This window comes from Tachysurus fulvidraco, chromosome 24, assembly GCF_022655615.1.
Source record: "Tachysurus fulvidraco isolate hzauxx_2018 chromosome 24, HZAU_PFXX_2.0, whole genome shotgun sequence".
NCBI lineage: Eukaryota > Metazoa > Chordata > Actinopteri > Siluriformes > Bagridae > Tachysurus > Tachysurus fulvidraco.
In genome coordinates, this window is record NC_062541.1 from 11,831,383 (window position 1) to 11,845,393 (window position 14,011).

General features: G+C 39.4%; 1 protein-coding gene across 1 annotated transcript; it reads left to right on the top strand.

The window, feature by feature from the left end:
* Positions 1-1,147: 1,147 nt before the first annotated feature.
* On the top strand, positions 1,148-12,354 carry sesn2 (sestrin 2). Its single transcript, XM_027176005.2, has 10 exons — positions 1,148-1,302; positions 2,877-2,945; positions 3,732-3,920; positions 4,022-4,204; positions 6,141-6,359; positions 6,468-6,609; positions 7,128-7,240; positions 10,715-10,905; positions 11,121-11,265; positions 11,766-12,354. The coding sequence occupies exons 1-10, from the start codon at positions 1,297-1,299 to the stop codon at positions 11,850-11,852; spliced, it is 1,344 nt and encodes a 447-aa protein (XP_027031806.2). The 5' UTR covers positions 1,148-1,296; the 3' UTR covers positions 11,853-12,354.
* The last annotated feature ends 1,657 nt before the right edge of the window (positions 12,355-14,011 follow it).

A 14,011-nucleotide genomic window follows, 5' to 3' on the forward strand; every position in this document is an offset into this window, starting at 1 on the left:
AACTCATTTAAAACTATAACTCAGGTTATGGAGCAGAACTGAAACTGCACTAAGGGTCTTTAGGAGCCCCAGGTGATGAAGGCAAATGGAGTTTAGTAGTTTAAGTAAATGTCAAAGTCTTGTACAGAAATTGACATATAGACAATTGGATCCAGTTTACCCTCAAAGCCTAAGCTAAACCTAAAAAAAGCGACACTGTGACGTCAAAGCACAATCTGTTACCCAATGCACACTAAAGCTACACAATTTTGGTGAAGCAGCTATTTAAGAATAACAGACAGCTCTTTAATTACTGTGACTTCCTGAATCATTATAAGATCCCTGTTTGCAGTAGTATTTGATGCCATTCCTAGTGGTCTTAGTCAATTTTTACCAGGCAATATATCATCTGAGCCTATTCCCTTATACACAGATCCATTAAGTATTAAAGATTTCGAAATTATAGATAATATATATATTATAAGTAGTACATTATTGCCTAAATGCAAACCTTTTTGGACCTCGATATATCATCAGATTGAATGGAAAGAGGTCTGGAGTTTACCTAGTAAATACTGCCTCACTAATAAAGTTAAAGAAATTACATATAAGGTTATTCATTTGATTTATCCAGCGAGACAAGTAGTCTCAAGATTTTTCAGAGACATGGAGTGTACATGCGTCTTTTGTCATTCAGAAGCAGAATCCATAAAACACTTATTTTTTTGAATGTGTAGTTACCCAATCCGGTAAGAATATATTTTTGTTATATAAAAAAATAATGATGTATGGGAAATATCACATACACAAACATAAATGGAATAATAATAAACCTAACATAATATTATTTAAAATTTACTATAAACTTAAGCATTATGTTGAGGCCCTAAAAGATGCAAGAAATAAAAAAATAGAAAAAAAATAGAATTTTTTTTCCCTGTATACATTTTTTTTCTTTTGTTTCCTTTGACTTATGAATGTAATACATAATAGTTGAACACACTGTGATCCTCTTTATGTATATTATTGTTCTTGTTATGCAATAAAACTAAAGCTACACACACGTACAGAATCGTTCACAGAGATCTCGGGGAGGTTTCAGGTATCGCGAGATGACGTGACACGCAGGTTGCAGGTCGGTTGCGTCACGTTGCTGCTCAGTGTGATGATGCAACAGCTGTTCAGGTTGGCCACGCCCTCTCTTCTGTCCACTTCCGGTTTTATAATCCTGGTAGTTTGCCGTAAGGAGCTTCTGGAGACGTCGAAACGCGCAGATCTTCTTATTTATCTCGTAATTTCAGTGCGTGTTGTCGTCTGATGAAGGTGAGTGTTTAAAAAGAAGACTTGATGATCGCATTATGAACTTACTGTGTTTATTATTGTACTAATACTTATTATGTCAAGACACCGGTATGGAAATGAATATGACTGCGTTACGCCTTCTCTTTCTGTCTGTGTCCCAGTTCTGGTTTCACCGTCACCTTGTGTCCCTGTTTTTCCTTTTACTAACACTATCCCTCACTCTTCCATTCCCTGTCTCCTGTCCCTGTTTTTCCTTTTACTGGCACTATCCCTCACTTTTTCTTTCCCTGTCTCATGTCCCTGTTTTCCTCTTTTACTAGCACTATCCCTCACTCTTCCTTTCCCTGTCTCCTGTCCCTGTTTTTCCTTTTACTAACACTATCCCTCACTCTTCCATTCCCTGTCTCCTGTCCCTGTTTTCCTCTTTTACTAGCACTATCCCTCATTCTTCCTTTCCCTGTCTCCTGTCCCTGTTTTTCCTTTTACTAGCACTATCCCTCACTCTTACTTTCCCTGTCTCCTGTCCCTGTTTTTCCTTTTACTAACACTATCCCTCACTCTTCCATTCCCTGTCTCCTGTCCCTGTTTTTCCTTTTACTGGCACTATCCCTCACTTTTTCTTTCCCTGTCTCCTGTCCCTGTTTTCCTCTTTTACTAGCACTATCCCTCACTCTTCCTTTCCCTGTCTCCTGTCCCTGTTTTTCCTTTTACTAACACTATCCCTCACTCTTCCATTCCCTGTCTCCTGTCCCTGTTTTCCTCTTTTACTAGCACTATCCCTCACTTTTTCTTTCCCTGTCTCCTGTCCCTGTTTTTCCTTTTTCTAGCACTATCCCTCACTTTTCCTTTCCCCGTAACATGTCCCTGTTTTCCTCTTTTACTAGCACTATCCCTCACTCTTCCTTTCCCTGTTTTCCTGTTCCTGTTTTTCCTTTTACTAGCACTATCCCTCATTCTTCCTTTCCCTGTCTCCTGTCCCTGTTTTTCCTTTTACTGGCACTATCCCTCACTTTTTCTTTCCCTGTCACCTGTCCCTGTTTTTCCTTTTACTGGCACTATCCCTCACTTTTTCTTTCCCTGTCTCCTGTCCCTGTTTTCCTCTTTTACTAGCACTATCCCTCATTCTTCCTTTCCCTGTCTCATGTCCCTGTTTTTCCTTTTACTAGCACTATCCCTCACTTTTTCTTTCCCTGTCTCCTGTCCCTGTTTTTCCTTTTTCAAGCACTATCCCTCACTTTTTCTTTTCCTGTCTCCTGTCCCTGTTTTTCCTTTTTCTAGCATTATCCCTCACTTTTCCTTTCCCCGTAACATGTCCCTGTTTTCCTCTTTTTCTAGCACTATCCCTCACTCTTCCTTTCCCTGTCTCATGTCCCTGTTTTCCTCTTTTACTAGCACTATCCCTCACTCTTCCTTTCCCTGTCTCATGTCCCTGTTTTTCCTTTTTTTTTGCCATGTCTCTCTGTTCCTGTCTCTTTCTCTCACGTCCCCTTCTCTTTCTCTACGTTTCCCTGTTCATGTTTGTTTTTCAATGTCTTCTGTCCCTGTCTTTCCCTCTGCTGGTCTCCCACTGTTTTATTTTTATCTCCTTGTTGTAGGAGGAGGGTGCGTTAGAGGTCCTTCAGCCGTTGTCCTCTGGGCCCAGTGCCTTCATTCCAGCTGAAGTGGTGTGTATCTTTTATAAACAAAACAAAACAATTTTGACACACAGAAATACTGCACAGGACTCCAATATTCATATCCTATGTTAAATATGTATTGGGACAGTTTGTCATGTGTTTTGTCAACTTATGCATAGTTATGTGGTACCAGTTTTTAGTGAGATTTAAGGTTGCTTTGCATTAAAGAATCTGCCAGGTTTAAATGTAAATTTGCAGGGAAATGTCTATACCTGTTGTCATGTTGTTAAAATTTTAACATAATTAAACCAAGAGCAGGTTGTTTTGATGGGCACTGAAAGAACTATGAACTTTTAACTTGTGTTGTTCCTCAAGACCAGCACAGCAATGCAGACAAATTTATAGTCTTTAGACAATACTACACCAAGTCAACATCCCCTAACAGAGACTGCGTGGATCAGTGATCTTTCTCAAAATCTGTTGAAGATATTTGCTAGTTGCTAATAAGACAGTGACCACTAATAAGGGTTAAAGAGGCATCTCTACTTACTTATCAACCATGTTGCTTGTTTATTCTGAAATCTTGCCCTATTGCACTAACATTCAGGTCTTCTCATGTACGCAGTGATGTTTACGCATGTATCTTTGGAGGTATTGCCGAAGGGAGGGGTTGAATTTGTTTGAATTTTGAATTACAAAGCAGTCTGGCAAATTCAGTGACAGTTTATTAAATGGACCATCTCAAATGGTTGAATGATATTATGCTTATTATTGGTAGAAATGAAAAGCTGTAAACCTGCTTATAGTACAACCATGTGTTGATTTCTTTGTTAGATTCTGAAAGAGGCAGCAGGGCAGGAGGCGCTGACAGACCCTCCGTTGTCAGACAGTCATGCCGATCACGTCACTTCAGTAATGGGGATGCATCCTGCCTACCTCAACTGCTTCTTGCACACTCAGAATGCTTTGCTGCAGCCAGATGGGCCATTGCCACTATCATGGAGACACTATATTATCATATTGGTAAGAATAGATGCTAAATTTGATGTTTTCTTAATTGATATGTGTTTGAACTAGGTAATGTTTTATCACACTTTCACATTGGGGTCACTTGTTTTCTGCAGGCAGCTGCTCGGCATCAGTGTTCCTACCTGGTGCAGCTGCATAGGTCTGCGTTTCTACTAGCCGGTGGTGATGAGTCGTGGCTCAGAGGTATTCACTGTGCTCCGCTTAAAGTCCAGCGCCTTCAGACGCTCAACAAACTTCTAGCACATCGGCCGTGGCTTATCACACAGGCACACATACAGGTAATAGACTGAAATTAACATGCACATAATCTCCATATGTCAAGTGGATGAGTAAACATGAAAAACCTGATGTTACTGGATGTCAAATTGTTTTGAGTTCCATATCAACACACATACAAACAGAACATGAACGTTGAAGCATTCAATCAAAGGCTATTTCAGTACTCATGTTTTGTATACAATACACACAGTATACACAGATGCATTCTATGTGCTATATAATATTGTATATTCCACAGAGAATCAAATTGGTTTATAGACCTTAATGTGATCAGTGTTTATATTAATGTCAGTTCAGATATGTTTGCATAATATATTTACTAAACAAGTGCATTGACTTCCTAATGCACACACCTAACATTCTCACAGTAATAGTGTTGTTGACCGTATTAAGACGTTGTTGGGTGTGGCTTCTGTTTTACTTCTTTGTTGTAGAGCGTAACAAATGCCAGAATACTAATGTTAGTATTTGAATTCTGACATTTAAAACAGTTGAACCTGTGCCAATAAGAGGATGGAAGACTAACTTAACTACAGATATCTTCCTGCTCTTTATTTAAGTGCTCTAAGCTCTGCCTTTAAGATCACGTTGCAAGTATATTACTGACAAACTATAACATGTTGTACTACACAGATGAGCCATTGCATTATGACCACCGCCAGCCTGGAGTAATGAGCGCACCTGACAAATGAACGGTGAAGCAGGCGCAGTTCAGAGTGCAGTATATATACCACCTGAGGACCGGCTTTCGGTCAGTAGAGTGTTTGGTGTCAGGATGGGAAGAGCTACTGATTTATCAGAGTTTGCTAAAGGAGAAAATTGTGATGGCATTGCGCCTCGGAGCTTCACTGACACGCCTTGTAGGTTGCTCATGTGCCTCTGTATTGCGTAAATATCAAAATTGGTGGTCAAATGATAAACCATCAGTATGACAAATCACCAGCAGCTATAACAGTGGTGACCAAGGCAGTGTGTCACAGCACGCAGTTCCTCGCAGCCACCTGTGTAGCCGACGACCCAGCCGAGTCCAGCGGTGGTGGTGGTGTTCTGTTGGCAATGTTTCTTGGGACACTTTAGGCCCCATTTTCCCTGCTGGTGATGGCCATCGTTAATGAGTGGCGGAATATGATGGTGAATTTCTGCTAATGCCTTGGCCTCCAAATTCACCTGACATGAATCCAATCGAACATTTGTGGTTCCACTTGGAAAAGTGGGTTTGCGCTTCATCACCACTACCCTTTAATGTACAAGAACTGGAGGAGCTACTGTTGATATCATGGTGCCAGATACCCCAGGAGACCTATCGGCACCTCATTAAATCAGTGTAAGGCTATTAAGTTAGGTGATCATAATGTAATGGCTTATGTGTGTATAATATACTCTATGGGCAAATTTTTATGGACCATCACACCCATATTTGTGAATGAAATAATTAAATGAGCCTTTCTTATTGTCCCTTTATGTGGATCACCATAAACAGACAATTATAATAGAGTTTTATAATAGAATTAGAAAAAATAACTGATTAAAAAAATTTAAGTTTACAGAAATATCCTAATGAATTATTAACTCGTGTTAGAAACCCACCCAGATTATATCACTTGAGGATAATGCAGGCATCAATTCCTGCATCCACCGTGGCAGGATATGATCTGTAATTAAGTGCATTATGATTATATTTTTTTCCACAATAACTCCATTGATGATGCTTGATTTATTTATTTTTGGAGCTTCCTTCATTTTAAACCTAGTAACGTTGTGTGCAGTATCTAATGTGGGAATAGACAGCAGTCTGATTTCAATCTAGCTAAACATTTGAAGTGTTTTGTTTCAATTATGTTTAATTACATGTACTTTACAACTACAGGGCAAATAGCAGACTTCTTTTCTGTGCAAGTTTCTCACAGCAGTGTGTCCACTCCTTTACATCCACAGGAGCTTGTGTGTCCAGGTGCAGAGCCTCGCTGGTCATTAGCCGAGCTGATTCAAGCTGTGGTCCTCATATGCCATGCCCACTCTCTGGCCTCCTTTATCTGGGGCTGTGGCATTCACCCAGAGCCAGACTGTACAGCTGAACAGACATCCCCTAAACCCTCCCCTGCCTCAAACAAGTCCAGTCTCAGCTCCCAAGATGGCCACACACATCAGCAGGAGGTGTCTTTTTTTTAAATTCCAGAATATGCTGAAAATTTCAACTAATTTAAATATGAAAATCACTCCCATGCTTGTTCTTGTCTGTGTATGTGTATGCTGCTCACACAGTGGGCTCAGGCAATGAATGAAGTGCAGCTGTTGATGGAGAAGATGATGATGGTTCAGCAGCAAGAAGAGGAGTTCACTCAGGAGGAGATGGTTACTCGCTTTGAGAGAGAGAGGACCGAAAGTTTACTGGAACTAGCTGAAGGTGGTGTACTATACATCCTGCATGTTTTCATTGAAATATATTTAGAATTTAGATGCATTAGTGTATATAGTATCTGCATGGTTTTCTACATTATACAGATGTTGAAATTGAAGTGGCGTGAGTGTGTGTGTGAATATACGCATACATAATGGTGGTGAACAAGCTACATAGTGAACTATTTGTCTATTGAGACACTGTTTGAGATACAATTATGTCTGACTCCATTACAACTTTGTAGAAATTGTTAAGGGAATCAATTTAAGATCAGTATACATTACTAAAGTATGTTTTTCTATGACATGATAGTCATTTAGCCAAAGGTTTTATGGAAAATTAAAATTATTTTTATTTTAAGTATTTTGTGTAATATTACATCCTCAGATGTAATTAGATTTTTTTTGTCATGGAATATCGAAATATTATAAAAGTAATTCGTGTTAGTAAATTATGTAATTTATTTTTAGGTTGTAAAATTAACTTAAAATCCATTACTTTGTTCTTTTTCTAATTCATCACAGTCGGCTGCACTGTCCTCCCGGATTCTGTCTCGCGATTTGTCTGGGATCCAGATTTCATTTATCAGGACTTCAGTCCAAGAGGAGAGCAGGCACCACCCACCATGAGAGCTCAGGTACAGTACACAAACACACACACACACACACACACACACACAACTGGGCTGTATGTAGGGCATGATGAGAGGTATATGTTTTGTGTTTATGTTCTGTCTTTTCTAAATAATTAATTAATATGCAAAAATATATGCTCTTATATTCGTTTATAATATAATAATGTATATTACTGTCTTGTACCAAAAAGATCCAATGATCAAATAAAACAGGCTTAAGTTCATTATGTAAAAATACTTTCTCTCTCTCTCTCTCTCTGTAACTCACTCACTCTCTCTCTGTGTATGCATGGCGGAAGAGTGAGAGTGGTGTGTGAAGCACATGACAGTGGTTGGTGTCTTGCCAATTCTTCTGCACTAAGTGCAGCTGTTTCCGTTTAAGCATCTCTGAAATATCAAAATTATTTATGTAAGTGTGTGAGTAGCATGTCGGAGAAGCATGAGATGGCAGACCCGAACACCAAGTTGTGTTAAAGTTTGACTCCCCGGCACAGTGTGAGGGTGGTGTGTGTGTGTGTGTGGCGAGTGTAGATGAATGTGTGTTAGCAGTCGGTACTGTAGTGGGGCACGAGAATATTGTCTCTTAAAACGTTTGACGTAGAAAAAATTAGAAAGCTGACTCAGAAAGGCGTCATGTTTAAGAACAAGCTTAAATTTGTTTCTGCCCTCAGTTCCCCGGCAAAAAAAGGGATACTGTCTAATGTCCCTCCTTTTATAACAGATAAAGTAAAGAGTTGACTCTGTATGGGTGAATGGTTTCTCCCATTAAGAAAATCCCCCTTGTTTGTAAGTCTCTACTGGTCAAACACCTGGTGTCTTTTAAAAGAGTGTTTTTTATGATTCTTAAGGAATTTGTTGAATTAAATGCTGTTTTCAAATTATATTTTCATGGGTTTGATTACATATAATATATTTGTTTCTTCTGATGCTGATATAAAATGTATTAAATGTGGTAAAAGTGGCATCTTGTTTGGGCCTGTCCTGAGAGGCAGAGTTTTTCTGAGCGACCGGGGCAGGATGCAGCTGAGCCTGCTGGGGTCGTTCCTCCTGCAGCTACAGTTAGGCCGGCTGCTGAGGGCCCCGGATCTGTTGCTGCACCAGAAGCAATGGAGAGTGAGCTCTAAGCCCAGCCTGCAGCCCAGAAGCCCACTGGAGCTGAATCAACACAGGAGAAACCCCTCTCAGCTGAACTGGCTACGGTAAAGCCATGCTCGTGTGACCCAGAATGGGAGAAGCTGTGTCTGGCTTAACCGGACCAAGAAAGGTCGTACTGACCTGATTAAAGCCCAGTGGCTTCTGGCGCAGTGCTGAAGCTGCCTCCGCTGGCAGAGGCAAGCACAGAGGTGCAGAGCAACCGCTTGGAAGCACCGGCCACTACACAAGTGCAGGGGGGCGGGGGAGATTTGGGGTTGGTGGATGAGCCCATGTTTAAAGTACCAGCTAAAAGGAAAAAGCAAGGTAAGGGATAAGGAAAGAAACCGTCAAAAAAGATACAAAAGCAGAACAAAGGGAATCGGATAGTGCTGACTGTGTCAGACGTTTGATTCACAGAAGGAACATGTTAATGTTGTTTACAGCACTGAGTACATTAAAGGTTTTTTTTTAAAGAACACTAAATGGCAGAAGAATGTGGCAATAGAGGAGTTTTTCCCTGATCATATAATCAGTTTCTACATGATGTCAAACGTTTGAGAAAGGAAGGAGCTTTTATTGATGTGGAAATCTTTTGTTTGAAGGAACTGAACACTAAAGTGAATAGAGAAAACTCTGGTGATGACTAGTAGAATGTGTGGTGTGTTTTATACTGGATAGTTTTTAACCATCTATCTTGTTTTATCAATTTTACCTTTCTCAATGACTAGAATCCATGTTGCGAGTCTGAATATTAATAGAACGAGGGAGCATAACGAGAGAGTTATGCTAAATGAACTGTTAAAACAGAAGCGTATAGATGTGGTCATGCTTCAGGAAACCCACAGTGATATTAGCAAGGCTGGTGATTGGGTGAAGGAGTGGGATGGCTTGGTGATTTTAAGTCACAACACAGCACTCAGTGGTGGGGGTTGCCTTGCTATTTACTTGAAAACCTTTTATGAGAATGAGGTTTAGTTTTTATCAGTGTGTATGCTCCCACCAATGCAGTGAAGAGGAAGTTTTTTGTATATAAGCTTAGAAAGGTGATAGCTAGCTGCAACACTACTGACATTTTAATTTTGGCTGGTGGTTTTAACTGTACAGCAGATATTTTAGTTTGGAACCACACAGAACCTCATACAGCGTCCCGTAAACGAGATTATGTAGGCCCATGAGTTAGGGGACGTATGGAGAACTTGCGTGGAGTACATGGGGGCCCATGCCTTTGGTAACACTCTCCCTGGCAAGATTAGATCATTTTATGGCTTTAAGCATCAACTGACTCTTTCTACAAAGTGTTTTATTGTTCCAGTAGGCATCTCAGACTGTGTACTATAAGTAAAGGAGTGCCTACTGGCATTTTAACACTTTTTTTTTTTTTTAAATGCTTTTAGCTCTCTACAGCAGTGGTGGGATGTGAGTGAGGCACAAATTAAAGAATTTTGTCGACAGTAAAGTCACAGGAGACATTGTTAGATCTCTGAAAGCTCTGGGGATAGAACTAGTGGAACTCCAGTTTTTGGAGGCTACAGGAGATCACATTCCCCAGCTAAATATTGCTCCTGACCTTGATGGGTGTGAAGGTCCCCTTCTGGAGTGCTGGGGTGAGGGGGAGATGGTCTATGGGACAGTTTAGGGGAAGCTGCTCTACAGAGCCTGTGTTAAGGTTTTAAATAAGAAAAGACTGAGTGGGAGGGTAGAAACATCATGGAGAAGTGTACTTGATAATACAAATGATACTGTACAAACCACTCTTAACCAAAAAAAAGCTGCTGACCTCCAATGGAGGATTTTACATGGAATTATCTCTTAACTCTTTTATCTCCATTTTAAACCCTGAAGTTACACATGATTGTTCATTGTGTTCACAGAGAGAAACTGTTTATGCTTTTATTTACTGCTCCAGATTACAGTCATTGGTTGAGTTTTTTTGTTTTTTTTTTAATGTTGATTTTACTTTTCAGTGTTTTATTCTTGGTTTTAAATATGTCTGAAAAAACAGGCTCACGTGCCAGCTGATTTAATTTTATCTTTGGTCAGTCAAAAATGGCAATATACCTAAGCCAGAAAAACAAAATTGCACAAAACAATGACTTTGACGGCAAAAAAGTTTTGAAGAAACTGATTTAAATGAAGTTCTTTTTTTATCGATTTTAATTTTTACAAAAGTATGAACGATTTTATGACTGTAAAAAGTCATAAAAGTCTCTCTGTCTGTCTGCTGTCTGTCTTCTGTCTCTCTAAAGTGTGCAATGCTATTTTTAATTTTTTTTGTCAACTTTAACCTGTGTGTTTAGTGCTACCTCTAACAGAACCCGTGTTAATTTGTGTGTTAATGTGCAGGACTACTCATGGGAGGATCATGGCTTCTCTCTCATGAACAGGCTGTATGGAGAGATGGCTCAGTTGCTGGAAGAGAAATTCCAAGTGGTGTGCACGCTGACATATCACACTATGGCCATGCACACAGATGTAGACACATCCACCCTCCGGAAAGCTGTCTGGAACTATATACACTGCATCTTTGGCATCAGGTTAGTCAAATAAGAAAGATCACACAACACCTCAGCAACCAAAACTTGAGATGTTCTCAGTGCAGGTGTAAAATCGAAAAATTGTGTATTATTTATATATTATTATCTATTTATAAGTTTATACAGTGTTATAAAAAAGGTTTAATTGAAAGTAAGGTTTATCAAAATATGTACTGAATGGATATTTATTGTGTGTTTTTGGTACGTGCATGCAGGTATGATGATTATGATTACGGTGAGGTCAACCAGCTATTGGAACGTAATATGAAGGTGTATATCAAGACTGTTGCCTGTCATCCGGAGAAGACAACATTTAGAATGTACAACAATTTCTGGAGACAGTTCCGCCAATCAGAAAAGGTACACAACTAGGAGGGTGTCTGTTGTTTTCTCCACACTTCATGTTTTGATGGGTGCATTGTGTGTATGACTAAAACAGCAAAAATAAGTGCTGCGCTAAATAGAAGAAGAACAGGGGCATAGAAGCCTTTATTATCGCCACATATACATTACAGCACAGTGGAATTCTTTTCTTCACATACCCCAACTGATGAGGTTGGGGTCATAGTGCAGGGGCAGCTATGATACAGGTTAAACTATCCCTTGAATGCTCTCATTCCCACAATTACTTAATGATGTACAAGTTATTTTTGATGTCCGTTTTATGCACTGGCTTTTTATATATAAAAAAAACTTCTAAAGGTTATTAAATTCCAAAGATTGTAAGGTATGATCAGGTAGCAGTTCTTTCTGCCCTCTAGCTTATTAAAATTTATTTGCACAAAATTGAATAATCAAAGGAAGTCCACCTTAAGTGGACTGAATTTCTGAAGTGTTTCTCTTTGTCCCTCTCTCTCTAGGTTCACGTGAACCTTCTGCTGATGGAGGCAAGACTGCAGGCCGCTTTGCTTTATGCACTCAGAGCCATCACCCGCTACATGACCTAGCATACGAGCATTAACAAACTTTCTTATCAGCAATAATATAATGTACAAAAAGTGCAATACTCTGTTTAATCTCAAAACAATTTATAAGAACACGGTATGCTTTAGAAAATATTAGGCACTACTACAAGCTAAGATGTAGTCTATTTTACTTGCACACATTACAAACTTTTCTTCATTTTTATTCTTTGGTGGTCGTTCTGCTGTTGCTTTATCACAGATGGGGTTGGATACAGTGCTGTTGTGTACATCTTTTACCAGTGACCTCTCTTATCAAACTGTGAATATGTGTAACTTTTCTAGCGCAGTATTCTCTCCATCCTTGTTTTGCATGTGTCTTTGAGACACTTAGCAAATGTTTTCCATGCTGCCTGTCTCTCTTTAATGGTACCTGCCTGCTGGACTCCAGCTAGCCTGATTGTGGGTAAAAAAAAAAGCACATTTTGTTTATTTTTGGTGGAAATTGATTGTATGTTTATGTTCAATAAAGTATTTTTTTACTGTTCGTGATTTGAATATGATTAGCAGAGCTAAAAGTAAAAAAGAAGTATATTCCATACTCATTTTCAGACACTACTGCTTTTTCATTTTGTGTACTATTACTTACTTGTGTAATGCAGTGAGGATGAGCGACCACTAGAGGGCAAGAACAGCAAAAACACTGCAGTAAAATCACGTGTGACGCAGATACACTCATGTCTGTCTGCAACACAGCATGTTCTGTTCTTGCCGATTGTTTTGTTAAACACATGGCATTTCGCTGCATATTCGCTAGAGCAGAATTCAAACCGATTTGGCAATGCCCCAAAAATGTCCAATTTTCATTCTTATATACTGGGATATGGATATGGACAACAAACAATGTGCTGATACAGACAAGTGGTCCTGCATTGCATTAGGTGGGCATGCCTCAGTATAAAGGCTGCCCACAGCAAACCTGCATTGGGCACACTTGGGTAATGTAGGCACTGGCCTGTTGCAGATCTGTCTATAGTTTCCTGGAGCCATGTTGTATAGTGTGTTTATGTAAGTTATTACTGTAGCCTTTATATCAGCTCAAACCATCAGGTCATCTTATTTTTCTGTTATTAACAATGTGTTTCCAACCAAAGATCTAACACTTCCTTGGTACTTTTTCATCATTTTCTGTAAACTCTAGACTGATCAGAAATGTCTGAAATACTCAAACAATTTGAAGTGCTTAAAGCTTTTAAGTATATTTTATGAAGTAGTTTATGGTTGTAGGTTTGTTATTGTTAACAAACAGGTAGGATTGACCCATTATTGTATATTTAACTTGCTGTTGAATTTTCTCCTTTACTGGCATCAACAACCATGCCAAAGCAACTAAGCCCCCCCTTTTTTTTGCTATATTTTTTGTATCTGCAGCATACTCTTGTGTATTGTGCTGCAACACGTGTGGGGAACTGCATGAATGAGCAGGTTAAAAGTTACTAAACAGACACCTGCATTTAGATTGATGTGAAATATGTAAATAAATAGGAAATAAACTTGTTGAACAACACACATTTGCTGAATGTGATGCTCATGCATTAGTGTGAAAAGAGAAAGAAACCGTATGAAACTGTTTCAGCTCTGAGCAGCTTCTTCAGTGTTACATCCTAAGCGAAACAGATGGTCTTTTCACCCTGCTGCTATTAGACTCTACAAGTGAAAGTGAAAAGTGACGTGACATATGGCTAAGTATGGTGACCCATACTCAGAATTTGTTCTCTGCATTTAACCCATCTAAAGTGCACACAAACAGCAGTGAACATACACACACCATGAACACACACCCGGAGCAGTGGGCAGCCATTTATGCTGCGGCGCCCGGGGAGCAGTTGAGGGGCATTCGGTGCCTTGCTCAAGGGCACCTCAGTCGTGGCCGGCCCGAGACTCGAACCCACAACCTTAAGGTTAGGAGTCAGACACACTCTAACCATTAGGCCACGACTTCCCCGATCAAAGCTGCTCCCAGTGATCCAGTCACCACAATACAAAATGTTATTACTGTTTCACTGCAATAATAAACAATTAACAAAGCATTTTAAACATGTGCAATAACAGAAAATGTGCAATATTACCTATGTGCAATATGTCTTCAGTGTAACCACTACTCTTTTTATACATTTTTGTTTTAGTATATACTGTATATTATA